Source organism: Ascaphus truei, chromosome 6 (assembly GCF_040206685.1).
Source record: "Ascaphus truei isolate aAscTru1 chromosome 6, aAscTru1.hap1, whole genome shotgun sequence".
In the NCBI taxonomy this organism is placed as follows: domain Eukaryota; kingdom Metazoa; phylum Chordata; class Amphibia; order Anura; family Ascaphidae; genus Ascaphus; species Ascaphus truei.
This window is the reverse complement of record NC_134488.1, coordinates 117,556,556-117,579,717: the sequence shown is the minus strand read 5'-3', so window position 1 is coordinate 117,579,717 and position 23,162 is coordinate 117,556,556. Positions and strand designations below refer to the sequence as shown.

The 23,162-nt window shown below is 44.7% G+C and overlaps 1 protein-coding gene across 3 annotated transcripts in view; it reads right to left on the bottom strand.

Annotated features, from left to right (window-relative positions):
* Positions 1-23,162, bottom strand: part of IGSF21 (immunoglobin superfamily member 21) — a 462,769-nt gene that overhangs the window by 160,849 nt on the left and 278,758 nt on the right. For all 3 annotated transcript variants that reach the window (XM_075605996.1, XM_075605994.1, XM_075605995.1), the window contains exon 4: positions 15,105-15,223. In XM_075605996.1, coding sequence (XP_075462111.1) covers positions 15,105-15,223 — 119 coding nt within the window. The remainder of the gene's footprint in view (positions 1-15,104; positions 15,224-23,162) is intronic.

Sequence of the window (23,162 nt, the reverse complement as noted above, 5' to 3'; positions counted from 1 at the left end):
GCAATATATTAATAAAGTATTATTATCTTTTAATGCCGATCGAAGTATTATTATCTTTTAATGCTGATCGAATTCTTTCTTCCAGAGCCATTTTACATCAGTAAGAAAATTTGCCAACATACACACAAATATTTATTGAGTGTGTCCCCCTTCCCCCTCCCCAACTGTCTAAACCTGGTAATAATAAACAACAATGAATCCTCTATGTGAGAAAACAGAGTGTAGAATTCCTTCCAGCGATGCTCGCAACCTCTGAGAACAGAAGCAGACAAACAAGTGGAGACAGATCTGCCTGCATTTCATACAGAATGAGGTATTACATATAGTCAGCATGCTTCTCAGGACAAACTCAATAAACCCTGGTGTGCAAAACAGTACAGAAAACCATGCAGCACACAACTGCCCTCTAGTTATACTGGATTGCCCCTAGGGTTGCTAGGTATCCAGACTGTCCTGTATTTGGACACTACAAAATGAAAGGTAATAGAGGACATGTATGTGTCCGGTATTATCTCTCTGGATTTAGTGACCGGGCTGGCTTAGGGCAGCGGGATTTACCCGACAAGGGAGAGAGCAGGGCTGTTGCTAGGGAGTTGGGCAGCTTCCTCCATCCTGATTGCCTGCTGCTGGGTAATGCAACCAATCAGGAGGAGGTGCCAGGAGCCTGGAGGTGGGGATGAGGAGTGGAGGAAACAACATGGAGCGGAGAGAGAGGCGTGTGTGTACGTGTGCACGTGCTTCGGATGCGTATGTGTTTGTGTCTCGAGTGCGTCGCACTTTTCACTATTGGGTCCAGTATTTTTGGAGAAGCAACCTGGCAACCGGAGAGTCCCTTGTGCTGTGAAAGTTCTATGCTATCAACCCTAATTGCCCTCTACTCCACCACTTTGCCATTGCTGGCCCAGTATGGATGCTAGGGTTGGGCTCGTCTACCAGGAAAATCCCCAGTGGGCCCACAGCCCTGGTAGTGGCCAACTCCCTCTGCCATTGCATTTTAAGCCTTTACTTCCACCTTTTCTTTGCAGTTGGGGTGCTGTGTCCACACACACTGGAAAGAGGAAGTGGTCTGGAAGGGTGGTCCCTTCATGCCAAAGTCAGACATTGGGTATGTGGCATTAGAGAGACCACATGCACATTGCTGGTGTTAGCTTTATGAGGGAGCATAGTTATTTTCGGGGGCCCCACTCTTACCTATCACCTTATTGATTATTATATAAGCTGCAATTATTCACTCGCCCGATGCATAACATTTTAAAATTAAAAGTGGGGATATTTAAAACAGCATTTCCATCTGATCATTATTTTGCCCGGTTTGTTTTTACTGGATTCATATTGGGAGCTTCAGTGGTAGCTCCGGGGACCTTTCCAGTATAGTTACCAGTGTTAAAACCACAATGGCCAACAAATCTCATGGGTTCTGCTGACCAATGGGAAGTGGCAACATCATCTGTTGTGAGTTTATATTGGACGGCCAAAAATAGCTGAGTTTAGCTCCGGAATCCCCCACGGTTCAAATTCTGTAAAAGAAAATGTCAGGATTGCTGCTTTAAGTTCGTTCTTTGCTCAGAGCTTTGCTGCAATGTACTATAAGTGTATGCCTCTTCGTGTACACTATAATTATGTGACTGACTTCAGAACCTATAAATACAGTCAATGTAAAGGCACTGAAGTCAATGCCCCTGTAAATTTGATGGTGTCCTGGGCAGATAGTTTATTTGCCTTTGCTCAAGCATCACCTACACAGGTTCAGAACTGAAGCTGTGTCAAGCGATACGTGCTGTCCCTATATGCCACCACTAGCAAAAGGATGTTTCCACTTTACATAGGGTTTGTTTGTGTCCACATCAAGCACAAGTAGTAGTTACTTTGTCAATGCTTTCTGTGTGTTATAGTTTGATGCTTAATCAGGGCTAGAGAGGTAGCCCAATGCCAAATTCATGTGGCCATCAGCAAGTCAATGGCCTCAGCCACTCACACATAGCAATGACAGATCTTATTTCACTTGTATTATTCTCAAGTGCTCATTGACAATGCTCTATAGAAATAAACAATGAGATTATTTCCAGCTGCTTATCACCTCTCATTAGGTCAACAAGACACGTATAGGCTCTGCAAAGTGGTTAGCTTTATGTAAGAATAAGGGCAATACTTTTATTACTTATGAATATGGTGCCAACATATTCCTCCACACAGCACAATTGGGGTGAACGACAGTAAGACAACACTCTAAAATAAAACATGAATACAATCGTTAAGGTGGATCATGTGCAAGAGATCTTAAAACCTATCACCCTACAATTCAGTTTCTGTATGATTTATATCCGTTCCAGGGAAACCCATCAGCAGATAAGTAGTTAATGATTTGAAATAGAAAAGACTCCCCCAGCTGCACAAAATAAAATACATATACTGTATGTCACGGATACGGATTATGCTTCATCTTTTCCACTTTCTGATTACACACACGGAGTGGCAGCACCATTGACAGTGGCAGCAGGAGATAACCAGACTGGTATTGTTTTGCCCTTCCTAAAAGACTTCCTTTGTCCTTTGGAATATACAGATAAAACGTGTTACGATGCTGACAACCGCATAATGATGGGAACTCAGATATGGAGAGTTTTCAAAAGCTCTAAGGCTGGAAAGTGGAAAACAAATATAGCCCCATGTAACAGTTATTGTGGATTTGGCCACCAATTGGTACTGACAGCTTTTCGAGAAAAGGGTTTTCAGAAGGAGAATGGGAGATCGGTACAGGGAACCCAATTTCACTCAATGTCTCATTACACCCCAAACTATTTTGATCCGGTTCCGTGCAAGAGAGGCCAATAATTAAGTTTATCTGAAATTGAGAGAGTTTTACCTATACTTTGTATCACTTCATATCTTTTCCATCTTCATTTGTATTAGATGTGTTGTCCTAACCTTATCTATCTATATCTATCTATTTCTCAAAATGTTGTATGTCTGTCCCAAAGGCCAATCTGATTGGTCAGTTGGTCTGTCACTCACCCTCTAGCCAATCAGATTGGTCCGTGGACCAGCCCCGCCCCGCACGCCTCATTGGTCACACTCAGGAACGCTGGCCGCTCCTCGGTGCCGCCGCCGCCTCACCTCTCCTCTCCCCACATTTCCCCCCCCACCCCCACCCACAGCAAACCCCAGCCTCTGCACCGTGGGGCCAGCGGCGCAAGCTCCTCGGCGCCACAGCCTTACCTCAAACGCCCTCCCTCCTCCAACTCACCTCTTGACACACCGAATCCCGCCGAGTAACCGACGCCGACACACTGACCAACGCCTCTCACACGTTGCAAGGTACCGCATCACCAACCCTCTCCTCCCCCCCCCCCCCCCCGCGGCCGGGCCAGGAAGCCGTAACCGACGTCACCGCCTCTCAAAAATTGACAGGTACCTCATCAAACCCCCCCCCCCCGCGGCCAAGCCGGGAAGACGGGTAGCGCCAGCAGCTAGCACCACCCCACAACCACCACCCCCACCCACGGCGGCGCCAGCAGGTATCGACCCCCCGGCCGGACCAGCGGGAAACCGGGAGCGCGCGCAGGTATCAACAACCACCCCCCACCCCCCCTTCGCGACAGGGCAGAGGAAAAAGCAGAGGGGGGGGGGAGAAGGGGGACACATACACACACACCACAACAACAACAAACTGACTGACACACGAACTGCAACACGAACTGCCTGTCTGAAACACACACACACACTGACTGACACACAAACACAGACTGACAAACACACACACTGACTGACGCGCACACACAAACACACACTGACAAACACACACAAACTGACGCTCGAGCACACACACCCACTGACTAACGCACACACACACACTGACACACACACACTGACTGACACACATACACTGACTGACGGACACACACACTGACTGACGCACACACCCACTGACTGACGCACACACACACACCCACTGACTGACGAGCACACACACACACACACACCCACTGACTGACGCGCACACACACACACTGACTAACGCACACACACACACTGACTGACAGCACACAGAGTGACGCGCACACACCCACCGACTGATGCACGCACACACCCACCGACTGAAGTACGCACACACCCACCGACTGATGCACGCACACACCCACCGACTGATGCACGCACACACCCACCGACTGGCGCACGCACACACCCACCGACTGACGCACGCACACACCCACCGACTGACGCACGCACACACCCACCGACTGACGCACGCACACACCCACTGACTGACGCACGCACACACCCACCGACTGACGCACGCACACACCCACCGACTGATGCACGCACACACACACCGACTGACGCACGCACACACCCACCGACTGACGCACGCACACACCCACCGATTGACGCACACACCCACCGACTGACGCGCACGCACACACCCACCGACTGACGCGCACGCACACACCCACCGACTGACGCGCACACACACACCCACCGACTGACGAACACACACCCACCCACCGACTGACGCGCACACACACACCGACTGACGCACACACACACACACACACACACACACACACTGACTGATGCGCACACACACACACACACACACACCCAATGACTGACGCGCACACCCATACACCCACTGACTGACGCACACACACACACACACACACACACACACACTGACTGACGCACACACACACACACACACTGACTGACACACACACACACACACACACACACACACTGACTGACGCACACACACACACACTGACTGACGCACACACACACACACACTGACTGACGCACACACACACACTGACTGACGCACACACACACACACACTGACTGACGCACACACACAGTGACTGACGCACACACACACACTGACTGACGCACACACACACACTGACTGACGCACACACACACACACACTGACTGACGCACACACACACACACTGACTGACGCACACACACACACACACACACTGACTGACACACACACACTGACTGACGCTCACACACACACACACACACTGACTGACGCACACACACACACACACACACACTGACTGACGCGCACACACACACACACACTGACTCGCACACACACACACACACTGACTGACACACACACACACTGACTGACGCCCACACACACTGACTGATGCACACACACACACACACACGCGCGCGCACACGCGCACACACACACACACACAAAGCTGTTAAGGAGGGGGGAACGGAGCTGGAAAGGGGTCGGGGGACCGGACTGGTAAATGGGGGGGGGCCGGACCTGTAAAGGGGGGGAGCTGGATTGATGGGAACGGGGGACAAACAGAGAGGGGGGAGACAGGGGAAGAGAGAGGGGGTAGACAGGGGAAGAGAGAGAGAGAGAGAGGGGGGAAGAGAGAGGGGGGAAGAGAGAGAGAGAGGGGGGAAAGAGAGAGAGAGAGAGGGAAGAGAGAGAGAGGGAGGGGGGAATAGAGAGAGAGAGAGGGGGGGAGACAGGGAAAGAGAGAGAGAGGAGGGCAGGAACATTACATCCCGGGCAATGCCAGGTCCCTCAGCTAGTTGCAGCTATACAAATGTTATTAATTGGCTGGCAACAGGTGTCCCACACAGAATTGTAAACCCGTCAAAGTAGAAGGGGATGGAGGAAAATTCAACATATTTAAAACAATGCGTTTTATGAAAAATATTCTCTTACAGGGTCTCTGTATCCCAGCTCAGAAACATGTGTTTTTGATGCACGGCACGATTTTGTGCTCTCAAGTGCATTATGAACTTGTTGCTCCAGCTTATTACCATTGCTGCACATTACTAAGCAACTCCACCTCACACATGAAGGATTTTTTTTAATGCAAACTGATGGGTGTGCGTCTTGCCACCCCTATCTAACGCCACCTTCTGACACTCCCCAAATATTAGGCTGACACACATGGGGCAAAAATGTTAGAAAAGACCTTAAGGCCGAGGCCGTGCGGCGTCGGGTGCGCCTGCAGCAGAGGCGATTTGTGGCCTAGGGGGAGAGGCATGGCGGAGGCGCGGCCATGACGTCACGGAGCTGGTTCGCCCTCATTGGCTGAACCACTCACGTGACCCGGCCGTCGCAAGACAGCATAAAAAAATGTTGTCTCGCGAAAAAGCAGACGCGCTGTCGCACATGTGCTCTATGGACGTCTGCATAGACTGCCTGTGCTTTGTTTGCGGTGCATGCGATGTCGCATACTCTGTCACTCTTAGTATGGACTCGCAAAATGTGGGTAACCGGTGCATCAAAACATATGAGTCCCAATAATATTGTAATAATTCTTCCGTAGGGAACAATCCAATATGATGGTGAGCAATGATAACATACCCTAATAGGGCAAGGGACTAGTACCTAGTGCTAGCCAGCACAATGAACAGTACAGAGATTATCCCCACCATAATAACTAGGCATAGTATGTAAGAAAACACTCACTTTTAATTCCAGAGGAGCAGTCCCATCAGGTATCCTGAACAGCGTGCAATCCACCAAACAGGGAGAGTAGAATAGGTGAACAAAGGCAGTGCACTGCCTGCAATAAATGGAGGAGGCTAATGGTAGCAAAAAAAACTTTTAATAATTAAAAGGATCAAACATCACCCTTGGATCACCCAGAAAACGCTCACCTACGCGTTTCGGGCCGTGCGCCCTTTATCAAGGTGTGATAAAGGACGCACGCCCCGAAACGCATAGGTGAGCGTTTTCTGGGTGATCCAGGGGTGATGATTGATCCTTTTAATTATTAAAAGGTTTTTTTGCTACCATTAGCCTCCTCCATTTATTGCAGGCAGTGCGCTGCCTTTGTTCACCTATTTGTATGGACTCGGCCTAATACATTGACGCAAAGAGACGCAACATCATTAAGGATGCTCTTTGTGTCAATTTTGTGGCAAAATTGCTTTAGTCTATTGATTATGTTTCCTGACTCCAAAACTGTTGTGAAAAACAGCCAAAGATTTACCAAACAAAAAAAAACACATTTTAAAATTCCCCTATTTTTAATAATACATCTGATGCTGTTTTTGTACCTGTTGTGAATCCAGGAAACTGTATAAATAACCCCCAACTGAGCGGTATTACCTTATACCTGCCAGGCAATGTCGCTGGTTCCCTCGATAGCAAAGTGCTTTAGGGTCAAGAAGTGGTTGTTGTCTTCTATTGTTACTGCTAAGGTGACTATTATCACCTGTCTATCATGGTGCCCACCACTTGACTGGGTGTCATTCATTTTGCCTACACCCATTCGGTGATTAAATGCCCGATGTTTCTGCCTTCTTTATTTCTTTTCAAACCCCACCGGTGAAAGCAGGAAACATGCATAAGGCTGAGAGATAACCTTACATTCGTGGGAGAGTTGACAACTGACACAGTCACTTGTTAAATTCTGGTCTCATTCACTCTGGCAGAACATCACGAGACCGTCTGCTAAGGGGACATGAAACGCCCATTAAAATCATATATTTCTGAAGAGGTTCTTTAAAATAAAAAAGGCCACAATTTGCATACTCCCCTTTGTTAATTAATTGCCTTCTTTTCGATGGGCCTGGCATACTAATGTCAGCTGTGCAGGGATTCTCTTTGTATCGCAGCTGGCGTTTACTCCCAATTGCCCGAACTGTGCCCGTTATCCCTTAACCAGACAAAAGGGAAGGCGGCTACGGGGGGTTCAAAGCAGGGTACGGAGTGAATGTTCCTGAGGCACAGAAAGGACCGCCCAGGAGACCCCAGATCCCAGCAGGTTCCTGATATACTCTTGTGTAGCTTTTAGTATTATTCTTTACTCTTTCATAGAGTGGACGAGGCACTGAAGTGTTTGAAAAAAAACAAAACCCCCAGCCTAAATAGAATATTGGTTGGATAGGGGTGGGCAGTGTCACCCCAGACACCACACCACCTGGACAGTGCATTTAGGCAAAGAGATCAAATGGCCTTACATGGGATTACACGCTGTACCATGTATACTGTATACAGGTAAGCAGTGAGAAAAGCATTGGGCTGCACAGCTGTACTGTGTATCACCAAGTTTAATTGCTTTGAGAAGATTTGGGTTAGAGGGGTGCACATTATTGTGGTGAAAAAAATCCTGCCTCTGATGAAGGGGGTTGTCCCTCAGAAACGTTATTTGTGTGGCTTATGTGGCTGGTCTCTATCTGCTCTGTACCTTTTTGTTGTTGTTGTATATTCTTGTATATTGATTAAGTTTTGGGATTGATGTGTGTAGTGTCTCTGTTAAAGTATTTTACTCTTCATTGTTTGCCTATATAGTTGTGGAGATGTATTTGACACCGCTACGTGGGAACATATCATTGGCATATTTTTATTTCATTATATTTTATTTATTAGTTTATTTTTTCTGATCCCTTCTGCTCCCTTTACACGTCTTTATATAAGTTACACTACTATGCAGCTCTTAGCAGGGCCGTGACCAGCAAACATCACAGCAAAGAGAAGCTTAGTGCTGTGACCCCTTAGGTCTGCTGCATTTGAGGGAAGAAGACGATTTCATGTCCCTGTGTCCAGTGCAGCTGTAGTTCCAAAACATGTTGAGATTCAGTCATACAGCCGCTGGACTAGATAACTAAAGCAGTTGTTCTTAACCCCAGTCAGACCGTCTGGAACTCCAGTTAGACCATGTCTACCAATACTCTATATCAGGGGTGTGCAAAGTTTTCTCCCTGCTCCCCCCTGCCTGCTCGCGCCCCACCACCTCCACCACCACCCCTGCTCGGCTCCGGCGTCAAATGACGTCGAAAGAGTCATGTGACATCACGTTGCCATGGCGACACATCGCCGAAGACCAGGTATGAGAAGTTCCAGAGGCCTTGCGCAGCCCCCCGGCATTTCATTTAAATGCCCCAGGGGGAGACTTGTTAAGATTCACGCCAGATTCAACGACAATTTTGATGCAGGTTGAACAATTTGTTTGGTGCACAGACAGTTGAATGCCACTTCACTTGAGAAAGGCCAGCAGGCCGAAACGTTGTGTGTTTCTATGGCATTATAAATATTCTTATTGATTGAAAATCCACTGTGCCCTTGTCCATCTATTGCATCGGATACATTGGTTGAGTCACGGGTCGGCCCTGGGACGGGGAGCACCGGTAACTGTATCAGAACTTATTATTTTTTTTGGGGTGTGCAGCAAGCATCCTGATTTTTTCTATGATATTGGTAGACATGCGTAACAACCCGATGTGAATCGTATGTACTAATAAAAACTCTCTGTGTACCAAACAAATTGTTCCACCTGCATCAAAATAGTCGCCAGGTTGAATCTGGCGTGAATCTTAACAAGTACGTTTATATTGTTAGCGCAGATAATGTTGATATGTATCAAACAGAAATGGATTTGAAGCACAGATGTTTCATTATATAGGTTAGCAAACGGTATTATTTCACAATATGGCTATTACATTATTGTAAATATAGAGGGTACTGATCCCTATTTATCTAATTGTGACTTTATGAAATATATGTAGCAGGCCATACTGATCTTTTAACAATCACCAGCCTCACATTGCAGTTGCACTGATCCAATTGGACCAGGTCTGTGACAACATTGCTGCAACAATTATCACTCATAGTCAATTGGTTACAGTGGATACTGTACTGCTATCTCTATTCACCTACAATTGTTACTATGTTGTAGATAGATACTTTCATACCAGCAACTGTCTACCAATATCATAGAAACATAATTAGAGGTTATAAACATAGAGGTATTGATCCCTATATATCCTATGGTGAACGTATGAAACATTTCCAGTAGCTTTGGATATTGGTCCAATTAACCCGTTAACAATCATTCACTACCTATGTATATCGGTCTCATTGACTCAGTTTGACTGAAACTGTCTATCTTTTACACGTTTCCCCTTACCTATTCCCTGTGCACATCACAGAAGTGATTTTTCCCGTATCACTGGACACATTTATTGGTAACATAGGGGTAGCTCCTATGATTGGAATATGTTTATTCAGCTTTTACACCTGTTTGATAGAGTTGAAATGTAGATTTACCTCGTAGTTCTCATCTCCGTGTATGTATAGGACTTGGCTTGTTACTACTATAAGGTACTGATCCCTAACAATAATAATTATACAAACCAAGCCCTTTATCACAGGTCACTAACCTTTGTAGTATTAACTACATTGGGAAGGTGTTAGACACCTATTAACCCTATTGAGGCTGACCAGGCGGTGGTTTGACATTGAGTACACCCACTATTAACACTCAAGTTGGGTGTTTTTTTTATCCCACCTGAGTCTATACTGAATTACAGGTAGACTGATGTTATTAGTGGGTTCATTAGCCGTTATCTAGGGAGAACTGAATTATTATTTCTTATTACCTTATTAGAAGGTCATCTATATCAGGGTGCACTTCCATATAGTGAAGATCTTCCCCCATTTCCCTCTATACTTATTGAGGGGAAACAAATTTTATATTTCACATATTTTCTTGAACACATCAGGACTTGATTGCAGCCCTGATGTCATCTCTACTTGGCTGACCCAAGCACTTATCATAGTGCCGACATTAGGGTCCTCTTCTGCGTCAATATTCGATTTGAATACCCTTTATTTTAATAACATTGATAATAAAGAAGTTTTTTTTTTTTTTTTTTTTTTTTAAACTCATATCAATTTACATCCAGCAGGGAGGTTGAGTGCCCACAACTGGGGTTTCTTTTCTTTATTTAGTAATGATCTTTAAAACAGCAGATTCCTCCTACAACCTGATCCCCCTCGCTACATCTGCCTTTGTCCTGTTCTTCATACAGTATATGCCTTCAGTTTCAGAAGAATAACGATCATTGCCATATGTACCCCTTTATTAGACACTACAAGGAAAGACTCTTGATATGAATCCAAAGGGGATGTCATAATTCATCCCGCTGAAATGACCCTTTTGAAATGATGGAGGTTATGAAGGTCATATAAGCGATGCGGTAAGTAGTGCTGAGAGACCTCAGAACTTGGCACAGCTGAGCTGCACAGCCACACAGCTTTGGAACTACACCACGTGTGTTAAGAACCAGCCAAGTAAATGGCAAAATGTTACTGAAGTAATGGAGCACATCTGTCATTTTTGATGATTGGTATTGGCATCGTAGCCCTTTCTCTCACCGTATACTTGTCTTTTTTCCTATGTACCTCCACATATTATCTTTGCACTCCTTTAGTTTTTCCTTTTCTTTTGCCCTTCTCCTATTTTCTAACCACATATTCTTGTGCCGATTCTTTTTCTCAAGACCACTTGTTTGGAACATTGGAGAGCAGTTTAACACCACCCTTTGACATAGTGCTCGGAAGCAAGTCTAATGACAGTTTGATACAGTAGCAGTGGATGCTCCAATAAAGATTAAGCAGAAGAGTTTATGATCTGCTGCGAAAATCTTGCACATCACCAGCTGCTTCCTTCGTGTGGAACATCCAACGCTTTTAGTGCTGGAGTTAGCTGTTAGACTAGACACAACAAGGCAGGAGTGGGCAACTTCACTTCTCAAGGGCCACCAACTTGTCAGGTTTTAAGGATATCCCTGCTTCAGCACTGGTGGCTCAATGATATCTCTCTCTGCCCCTATATCTCTCTCTTTCCCTCTCTATCTCTCTGCCCCTATATCTCTCTCTCTGCCCCTCTATATCGCTCTTTTTACCCCTCTATATATCTCTATCTGCCCCTTTATATCTCTCTCTGCCCCTCTATATATCTCCCTCTATAGCTCTCTCACTCTGCCCCTCTGCTCTGTGCCACTCTTCCTTGGTAGGCAGAACTGCCACCAAGTTTGCCGTGGCTTGCGAGTTATACTGTACCTGTGTCCCAGGCCCCGGCACAGTTGTTGAGTAGGATGGGGGACTGTGGTTTGTTTTTGTTGAGGGTGGGGGATCGGTTAGTTGAGCTGGGGGGAGGTTAGTGGGGGGGGCGGGGGGGTGGCAGAGAAAAAGCCTGTTCCCTCTGTGTCCATGCCCAGAAAGGAGCTCACCGGTCCTGTTTAAACTAATTGTAACACTACATCTTTCTGGGAATAAGCTTGGTGTCAGATTGAAGACCAGACTGTTTTAATCACTTTACAAGCTGCAATTTCTAATTACATGATTGATTTCACGTCAGAAATTTCTCACAGACTCATCTAAAATGAAGCTTAATGGAATGGTGAGCGCACTTAAATGTGAGTATTGTAACTGGGTGATCATGGACTGCTGCGTTAATGGAGCTGTCTCCATTTTACTGCATAAAGTAATCAAAGTTAAACTAAAGAGTGTGGACACCATTTTCTGCTAAAAAGAAAAAAGGTAAAATACAACCTTTGAGATATGCTATGCATTAAAGCACTCAAACGCCTTTACCGTAGCCAAAATAGATCAGTCTTTCTTTACCGGTGGCTTCTTTCATTTCCTTATCTGATACTTTGTTATGAATAGTACACTATTTTGTTAACGGATTTGTGTTAACGTTTTAATAGATCTTTACTATCAAAGAATCCTTGGGCCAAAACAAGTACCAAAAAAGTAGCACCAGATTTATCAAAGGGAAATAAATACGCTGGCTAACCGTGGCCCGGACCTTGCTTTCATGTTGGCAGGTTGTAGGATAAATGGATACCTTTAGAAATTCACAGCTGCTTTATAACTCTTCTTTCATCTCTGCATCTTAGGAATCACTGCAGTATTCTGTTTCTATGCTCAGTTGTACAAGTTCTGCATTCCAGGGATGGGGAGGCTGAATACTGCTTGGTTTTGCCTGGTATTGAGATCCTAAATATGGTAACCCACAATAACCCATATATTTACAAAACAGCGCTATCCATAGGACATCTACCAGTGAAGGAAAACACCTTAAGACTTATCTACTTGAATTGTGTGCATGTATATATCATAGAGTCTCTCGCTCTCTCTCGAAACATCGAGCACAATAAATTCACTTATATTGAAAAATACAAGTGCGCTAGATGTATTGGCTCATATGATATATATATATATATATATATATATATACATACACATACACACACACACACACACCTGTAGAAGAGAAGGACAGGCACTCCAATATTCACAAAGTTGTTTATTACTTGACTTTTGGCCCCCAGTGGAGGCTTTCTGAAGAGCCCACTGAGAGCCGAAACGTGAGTAATAAACATCACCTTTTTGAATATTAGAGTGCATGTCATTTTCTTCTACGGTCCTGTATTCCATTATACCCGGACGTTATGCACCCTGCATGGAAACTGTACTGCAAGAAGTGAGGGCCCTGTTTCTTGACTTTATATATATAGATGATATTTCTGCTTTTAAATGCCTGATGATCCTTTAAAATGACATATAATATACAGAAGAAGCTGTGTGCAGTGGTGAGGGGGCCTGCTACCACATGTTGTCCGGCACTGCATAGAAGGCCACTCCAGCACTGATGAGGTCATGTGCACTGTCTAGTTGGCACCTGAGACACAAGTAGCGCCCCACTGCCAACAGGAAACGCTGCCATCTCTGGTGCTCAGTATCTCACGTACCCTGCAGCTACCAGGCCCGCCATGTGTCAGCTCCACAGCCTTTCAACAGTGTGCCAAATGGCATCAAAGGAAATCTGTAAATATAATCCCAGCATCTGCTGCTTTTCCCACTTTAGGTGCAGCTGATCTGAAGTGTTGGCACGAATACCTGTGAAGGAGGAAGGACTGGGTTTTGTAACCTTGATTTTACACCAGGGTCTCTTTTCTCCTTCCTGTTATCCTTCAATATAGCAAGTCAGAAATGTACAATAATGTATAGTATGTTTCTGTATACAACAGTGTGAGAGAACCACATGCAGTATGTAACAATTATACTGCCATTTACTATGTGTTGTTTTGCATTGACAGAGTGGTGCACTGAATTCCTGTCCCAAGTACAGATGTAAGTGTGCTGAAGGAGCGCTCACGCTGCATTTAATGCTGCCACGAGAGGTGACTCGGCCAGGTGTAAATTCTTGCTTTACATGCAAAATAAAGTTAGGAAGTACTCACGTGGATTTCTGTAGAAGGTGTTGACATTTATTTAGATGGTCGACCATTTGTTCCTTACCTCGGACCTCTCCCAAGACACAAGACCACGTGAGTGCTTTGGAACTTTATTTTCCAAGTGCAGACGTAGCAGACTATATTGCAACCATTAACGAGCAGGTTTTCACAACGCTAATGCGATATTTTGCGATGGGTTAAATTTTAATGAGCGAGTTATCTCAAGCCCTTTTTTTGTGTGCGTTGTTCTGTGTTAACAGGGGCAATAACATCTGCTACATCTGTCGCCGACACTATGCTCTAACTTTAGTGCCAGAAGTCATAAGACGATGGAGAGGGGTTCACTAGCTCAGGAGGAACTGTCAATGTCTCAAACTAGGTTAGGTTTTCCACCTTTAAAGATAGTGCCACAATCAGTAAACATGTTTCCGACATGCTTATTATATGTGTTGTTCAGCTGTGTGCACATTGTAGCTCTGATAAATGATTTTATAAGAACGAATTCCTGACATCTACTGTTTCATGCTTGAAATCTTTTGAGATCTATTGATGACATATCTGTCAGAAGACACAATACATAAAATAACAATCATACTGTGTAAATGTGTCGAATCAATGTATTAGGAGTGCTGAGTTACTCTATAGACAGGAGAACCATTTGAGTACTATAATGTCCTTTCTCAATGTCAAAATGATCAGCACAGTTGGAATATTGTACAGACATCATAACAGATGATAACCCAAATAAGTATTTTTTGTTATATATTTTTGTATAATAAGGCTGAAGGATAATTAATCAGAATGCACTGGTCATGTAACCTGCTGAGTGATATAACTATGAAATACAATACAAAAATAGTACATGGGGGCATTTCAACTAACTTTACTTTAAGAAAATGACCAAAATAACTCTGTTTTTTATATGAAATTTACCAGAACGCTTCTTTGTACTTATCATTTGTGGGTTTTGAATAAAACTGTAATGTGGGAAGAAACATTCTCTTTATTACAACTTATTGATGTAGATACAGAATGTTAATAAAGCTGTTTGGAAGATGCAAGTAAACATTGTGCATGATACTTACACATTACGGTGAGGAACACGTTGTCTGAAGACAGAACCACTTTTTCTCGGGTAGCCCTGTCGTATATTCCCACGTGGCATTCATAGGGTCCGTTGTCTGAGATGCGAACCTCAGGAAGCCTAGCAATAGCAAAATGCAAGAAAATTAAATTTACCAAGTAATTCAATGATGCAGAAAATATTTAATTTCTTTGTAGCAGCCTGCAATCGGGTTATAAATACAACATTCGTTCGACAAGCAATGCAATGATTGGGTTGTGTTTTCTGTTGTGGACAGAGTAGCATTATGAATGGAATTTAGCAATTGTTTATAGCATGGTGGATGTAAATCAGTCAATGCAAGTTACCTTCGTAACCAAAGTAAAGCTCTAAATAAATAAACCATTTTTCTGATACTGGACCCAACAAGACATGGGGGGGGGGGATTTATTAACCTATAAAAACATGTGCGCATTCCCAAACAGACGCCGGTTGCTTCCTTTTTGGAATGTGTGTGGTGGGTGTTTAAATTAAGCACAAAAAATAAAAGACAAGCTTGTAGCCTTTACTATTAAGATGAACAAGTGCTAAAATGTTAACGAGTCTTTTGTAAATAGTGCCTTAGTAGTGTTTGTCAAAAAAAAAAACAATTGCAAAGCTCTGTGTCTGACTTGCATAAGACAAGTGGTGGCAGGCATGCCAAAACTGGGTAAATCTCCCACTACCAAACACAGTTAACCCTTCGGCTGCTGTAGGGGCGTGTAATGCATTAAACAGCAATGCTTTGCTGGCCCCTCTACCACTGCATAGCGTTTGTACTACAGGTTCTCAAGCTCCAACAGCAATCTATTCGTGACTAGGTCGCCTACACAAGTTAATTGCAGGAAGAGGAGTTAGAGGATGTCTATACAATTTTTGGCAGTTTAGTGCAGGAGTGGCCAACTCCAGTCCCAAGTCCTTCAGCACAGCCATTGACCGAGCCACTGATTGAGCCAACTGTGATGAAACAGAGATATCCGTTACACCTGACCTGTTGGTGGTCCTTGAGGACTGGAGTTGGCCTGGAGTTGGCCACTCTCCTCGTGTCAAATACTGCCGAAATGAAAAACAAAACATTAATTTGAATAATAACATAGAAACTTAAGACAGATAAAGCCAGTTTAGCTCAGTTTGTTTACCCCGTAAAGAACTTGCTCTAGAATGGTCGATCTTTCCTTATTTCCTATATCAAGAAATTGTCATGCCTTAACTGGCTTGTATCCCTCCAACATCTTCCATACATCCACTACTCTTGTGAAGCCGCACAACATTACCCCTTGTTCATTTGTTTAAATTAACTCTTAAAAATGTCTCTTTTGTATATATTGTTCATACTTTAATATTAAAACTGGGCTCTACAACTGGTCAGGCACAGCCCTCAAAGAGCTCAGTAGTGGCTCATAAAGAGCTCAGCGGTGGCTCACAATGGGCGCAGTAGGGGTAATCAGACTGCTTACCACTTCTGTCCCACTTTTCATCTCCAATTGCAATGAGCAAGGAGCACTAGAGCCATGAATTGGAGCTCCTATCAGACCTTCAGTCAGTGGCTTCCTGCTTTGGGGCTGCATAACCCTTTTTCATTGGGGAATGGTTTAAGCAGAACCTTTGGGGAATATACTGTAAAAGCAGCGTTGAAGGGGGTATTACATGCAATCCCTAGGGAGTGTCGGATAATGCACCCAGCGGACTGCATTATGCGACGTTGGATAAGCCATTCGGCGGAAAACCGATCGTCGGATACGAGGACCACCTGTATATAGTATTGTTTGCATCTTCAAAGATATCTTCCTTGGAATATCCATTTAGAATCCAAGGTTTGGCAAGCTCACCCGATACATAGTAACGTCAAACCTTATAGTTTCCATGTGAGTACTGTTGGAGTGCACAAGTAGAATATACCAATGCACATTCCTACACATCCCCAACTGACTTGCACTTAATGCTGCTTATACGTCAGTGATATACATACAATTAACTATTTCTTATCTGTTAATTCTATTGAACATGCTGCATAAAGCATGCAATACAATATCATTAACTCTTTCATACTTCCCAAAAGAGAGGGTCTTTAGATACAAATGTGGCCAGAAGGGAAGTCTTCTGACTCACCAAGGCAATCCTCTAATGCAGTGGTGGCCAACACCAGTCCTCAAGGACCACCAACAGGCCAGGTTTTCAGGATATCCCTGCTTCAGCGCAGGGGGCTCAATCAATGGCTCAGCCACTCTCCTTCATATTCACGAGAAAGAGCCCTTAGTCTACAGCCCCAGTGTTCACCGCTGCACGCGGGCCTGGGGGCGCGTGCACGGGTGAAAGCCACGATCTGCGGTTTGTGGTTGAGCTGCCGAAGATCGTGACAGGGGGGGCGGCCATGATGTCACGCAGCTGGTTCGTCCTCATTGGTTGAACTGCTGCCGTGACGTGGCCAGCGCTCCGTCGTCACAAGAAAAAACAAAATCCTTGTCTTTTACAAAATGTCTCTACAGTACATGCCATTGCAGGCGGCTACTGGGCCCGGCTCCATAGAGGAGTGGATCTTCTTCCCGCTTCACACGCCGTAGCGCGCACATCTGCAGCGGCCTCCGGGGACTTGTCTACTGTTAAAAAAACCAACAACTTTGCAATCACTAGCATTATTGTATTTCTTTAGTGAGATATAAGCCAATTTTGAAGCACATTGTTTTTCAACCAGTGTTCCTAGGTTTTACAAATTGCACGAAATACAGAAGAATGTACAATGCATCTGATCTCAGGCGCACAAATTGAGAGGATTGGGGTTCCTTGCCATGCACCTACTCTCAGACTCGCTTTTAGAGAGGGTTGGGGTTCCTTGCAATACACCTGATCTCAGACGCGCTATTAGAGAAGGTTGGGGTTCCTTACCATGCATATGATCTCAGGTGCGCTATTAGAGAGGGTTGGGGTACCTTACAATGCATCAGATCTTAGACGCACTATTAGAGATGTTTGGGGTTCCTTACAATGCATCTGATCTCAGACTCGCGATTAGAGAGGGTTGGGGTTCCTTACAATGCATCAGATCACAGACGCGCTATTAAGTAGGGTTTGAGTTTCACAATATAATTATAGGGTTCCTTAAACACAAAAAGGTTGGAATACACTGCTTTAGCACTAAGGGGCTTATAGTATTGGAGTTGAATACACATGCCTCTCCATCACAGAATTTAGTCTATGTCCTCGTATATACATTAGTACCAGCAACTTCCCCCCACCCAATACATGGCTCTGAAGATGTTGCATTTACAAACACATTTTCTTCAAGTCTCTCACAGCTATGATTGCAAAGTTTCTGTAAGTGATGCGGACAATCTTATCAGCACCATTATGCTCTTATTATAGGAGAAATTGTCTGAAAGAGGAGACTAGAGAAAGGATTTGGGCTTGTCCATGTTAGGCTACTCTGACCCTGTATGCTACACTCATTGAGATGGTGCTCTGATCTATTTACCACCTGATATCAGCTGCTTAACAAACACAGGACCCTTCTAAAGTGGATTAAGCACACAGGCTGTGCATTTACTCCAGAAATTGAAGAGTATTGATTAGGGGCAGGTTAGTAGTCAATACTCAGGATTCAGATAACAACAACCTGGGATGGAGATGCTTTCAGCAGCAATAGGGTAAAATCAATAAACTATTAATAACTTCACAGGATCAAGCAGATTGCTGTGTAATGCAGTTTAGCCGCTTGAGTTTACCAACACTGACAGCTCCTCAGAAGGGTAAGTAATTGTGTTATAGAAGAGAAGCTGACATGCCGAGTCAGAACAGCCAGTGCCAAGGGAAGCAAATGTAAGTAGGCTGAGGGAATTAAAGCCCAGTGAAATCAGCCTCCCCCTCTCACAGAGCCTGGATCTCAAATCTAGCCTGCTGTGAACACTAGATGCCGACACCAGACACATATGAACTTATTTCATTAGAGATTTGTAGCAGCAATTTGCCTTGCTACATCGTAAGTGTAGCCCAGGAGTGGACAACTCCATTACTTATTTTTTTAGTCTTTGAACATCTACACCAGGGGTGGCCAACTCTTATCCTCAAGGGGACCAACAGGTCCCTACTTTTGCACAGCTCAATCAGTCTGTGCTTCTGCACAGGTGGCTCAATCAGTCCCTGCTTCAGCACAGGTGGCTCAATCAGAGGCTCAGTCGAAAACAATCACTGTGCTTCCGCACAGGTCACTCAATCAGTCCCTGCTTCAGCACAGGTGACTCAATTAGAGGCGGAGTCAAAGACAGAGTCTCTGATTGAGCCATCTGTGCTGAAGCTGAGGTATCCTTCAAAACCTGACCTGTTGAGGGGGGGGAGGGGAGCTTGAGGACTAGAGTTTATCACCCCTGGTGTACACTACTGGTGCTATATAAAATGATTAACAACTAAATAAATCTCTGGAGTACAGGAAGCCCTTTCTAAATCCCTGCGATGAAACAGAGGGCGGTTTGTTTCCAGCCATTCTTTGCCCTTTCACATCTCTTCTAACTGCATTGCTGCCTGCTCCTCGTAGCCTGCTGGGAACTGGAATGGGGACGCACTGAAGCAGAATCATCTAACCTGACAACGGGTCACAATGCACTGTGAGGATGGGCTGTCGGTTGAAGGAGGAACCACTTTTTTCTCAGTCACATAAAAGATGCAGCCTGGCAAAGAAATCACAGGCTCCCTCATCTTGGCTTTCCGCACCTGACAGTAGGGCTAGCACCTGACTCCAAGACATAAGGAATTGCCAAGTCTGACCGATTATGAGCTCCCGATGAGATGCATTCTGCTTCTTTGCATACTATACAAATCCCCTGGCTCTCTCATACGCGTCAGGTTCCTTATGAGCTGGTCTCAGGTGTAACCTGGCCTACAAATGTTGGTTGAAATTCAAAGATATGGGTGAAATGTTTCTCAAACTGACTAGTAAAGCTGCAGACAAAGCAAAATCACCACCACCAGTTTAAGTTCTTTCAAAACCAAAGATGTCTCACATTCTAATCTTGTCTGTAACTGTTACATACGCCTGTAATATATATTATATTTAACTGTGCATGCTATTTATTGTATATAATGTAAACCCTGTTCACTTACGTAACTGTATTTGTAACCATGTATTATTTGTCATTTTAACTCTATGCCCAGGACATACTTGAACACGAGAGGTAACTCTCAATGTATTACTTCCTGGTAGCTCTGTACTATGAGAAAATACTTGTAGCGTTAAAAAAAACAACTGAATTAAAGGTTTAATGTATTATAATGTAACAACCATTTTTGGTTTCGTTAGTAACCATTTACAAAGGCACACCCCCTTCCCCTTCTGAAACAGGCTTGGGCACACCCCTTTTTGAGCCCCACCCTATCTCTAGCAGTGCACCAATTGTATCTAGTGACTGTCTGGTCACATGATCTTCACAGAACTTTGCATCTTTGGTCCTATTCTGCTGCACTGACAGCCATTTAGTGAACCCCCGAGCCAAATCTTCGCCGATCAATCACAGGAGAATGGATCAATTGACCACTGAGCTAATTACTTATCATTGTGTGGATTGTATTGATGCACAAATTAAAGGTGGGAATAAATAAATAAATAAAATAACCCAGCTTGGACTGCTGCTTTAATGTCTTGCAGAGTGAGTAAAAACATGTAAATCAGTCCTTGTTTATCAGGTTGCATGTGCATTTCTTAGAGACGGATCACATCAATGTACACATGGCAGTGTAATTGATGCATAACAACTGCAGATAAAGACAGTAAGCAGCACAGAACTTGATACTTATCATAAAAGTATGTGTCAAGTGTCTCCTCTCCTAACACATCCCATTACTCCCACATACTGTATGACAAAACTGAATGAATGGCAGTAATATTGTGGGTTTAATACAGCACAGCACTTTAATGCAGGCTGTGCTGAAAAGCTGTATAATGCGACACACATACGCTTATAGGGGTTCATGTCAAAATGGAATTGAAGCAAAATGTGACACTGCTCATTTGCATGTCATTTCCCAGAATACCGAGCTGCAGTGGAAGCAGTGTATGCAGTTGGACGCCATGCGTCACGTCTTCCTATAGGCATGCAAAAGTATTAAAAACAATTACAAGCAGTAACTACAGAGGTAAGTATCTCGTGATGCAGGGGGGTCTCCGAAGCTGAAATGAACCCCAAAAGTGCCTTGATACATAGAACCCCTTAAGCTGCGAGACCTCCATTATCTCTTTGCCCAGTTCTTTTTAAATTCTTATAGCCTTTTGGGTGTACAGATGAAAAGTTATTAAACATCTGATAAAGTGAGGTAACAACGGCTTAAAATGTTAGACAAGGTGTTGCATGGCTGATTGCCTCTGCTTTGTTGCAACTGAAATATATTGTCAGGGTGAAAGCTAGAGCCAAGAGCTAATTAACAAACTGATTATTAACTGAATGAATAATTAAATGATGTTTTGGCAGGTATATCCATCTTAGAGAACCCACACAAGCTGACTAAACCATATGGCATTTCTAACACCAGATTTTTTTTATGTCTGTAAATTGTCACTGAAAAAAAAAATGGTAGCTGCCAACTGTTAACATACTGTATATCACTTCTGGTAACACGCAGTTTCTGCCTCTGGCTTTCATGCCGCACGCCCGTTTCCTCATATATAATTAAAGCAGAATTACATTTTTCAACAAAGATTGAGTTAAAGGCAGAAAATAAATGAGGGCAACCTGCCCAGATGAAATCTTTACTCCCTTCCGAGGTACAATATGAAATATATAAGCCATCTGACTTCAATAGCTCGTTCACCAATGCAAGTCCATCCTTGTTCTCTGCTACAAACAGTAAACTGAACTCCTTCATTCGCCCTCCGACTTTCATCCGACTTTCAGTCCCTTTCTCCAACTTTTCAATCCTTGCAGAATCTCTGCTTATTACTTTTACTGTTATACCATGTGTAGTTGCCGGGGCTAGTTTGCCTCCCACATCCTCACCATAGAGAGCTCCGTGAATCGAGCTACTATGAATCAATTGGATACGCTACAAGAAATATTTAGCACCAATGTGCCCAAGTGTCAAAGGCAAGTAGCATTCCGCAGACACAAAAGCTGACACCCCCCTTAGCCCGGATGGATTCAGCCAACAAGAAAAAGGGAAGCATTACTTAACGCCTGGAGTGCTGGCCCCCACGTGATAGGGCATGTTTTGTAATAAATAGAGAAATGTGCTGCGCTTGTACCAAATTCACAAATAGACTATTAAATGCAGTCCTAATTGTGTGCAGTGACATATAATGGTAATAAATGTGGTGACAGCACAAGGCATAATAGTGAATAGACTGTGTTGTCAATGTTCATAAATCAAACAGAATATATATATATATATATATATATATATATATATATATATATACATATATATACAGTGTTCGACAATCCTATACATTTACTCGCCCGGGGCGGGTGGATTTAACCCCCGGGCGAGAAACTATTGGCCCAAGCAGCACACGTGTTTTGTTTTTTAAATTTTCCCTGCTCGCGCTGGCTGAAAAAAAAAAAAACTCCCCCTACCTGACAGATGATTGGCGCGCGCTCCCAGGATTTGTGGGCGCGCGGCCAGGCTCTATATGAGCCAGCCCCCAACGAGCGGCCATTTTTTTCCCATGGAGGATGGAGGACACAGTAAGTATTATCTGTGCCTTCCTCCACCTCCCTCCCCTCCCCTCCCCTCCCCGGTGCTCCTGCTGCCCACAGTTATGGTGATGGGAGCGGGGGATGCCCCCTCATGTCCCCCCCCCGCTTCCCCCGCGGTCCCGTGTCAGAGAGCGCGGCGGGTGATGGGAGAGGGGGATGCCCCCTCATGTCCCCGGTTCCCCCCGGTCCCGTGTCAGAGAGGGCGCCGGGTGATGTGAGCGGGGGATGTCCCCGCTTCCCCCCCCCCCCGCTTTCCCCCGGTCCCGTGTCAGAGAGCGCGCCGGGTGATGTGAGCGGGGGATGCCCCCTCATGTCCCCGCTTCCCCCCCCGCTTTCCCCCGGTCCCGCGTCAGAGAGCGCGCCGG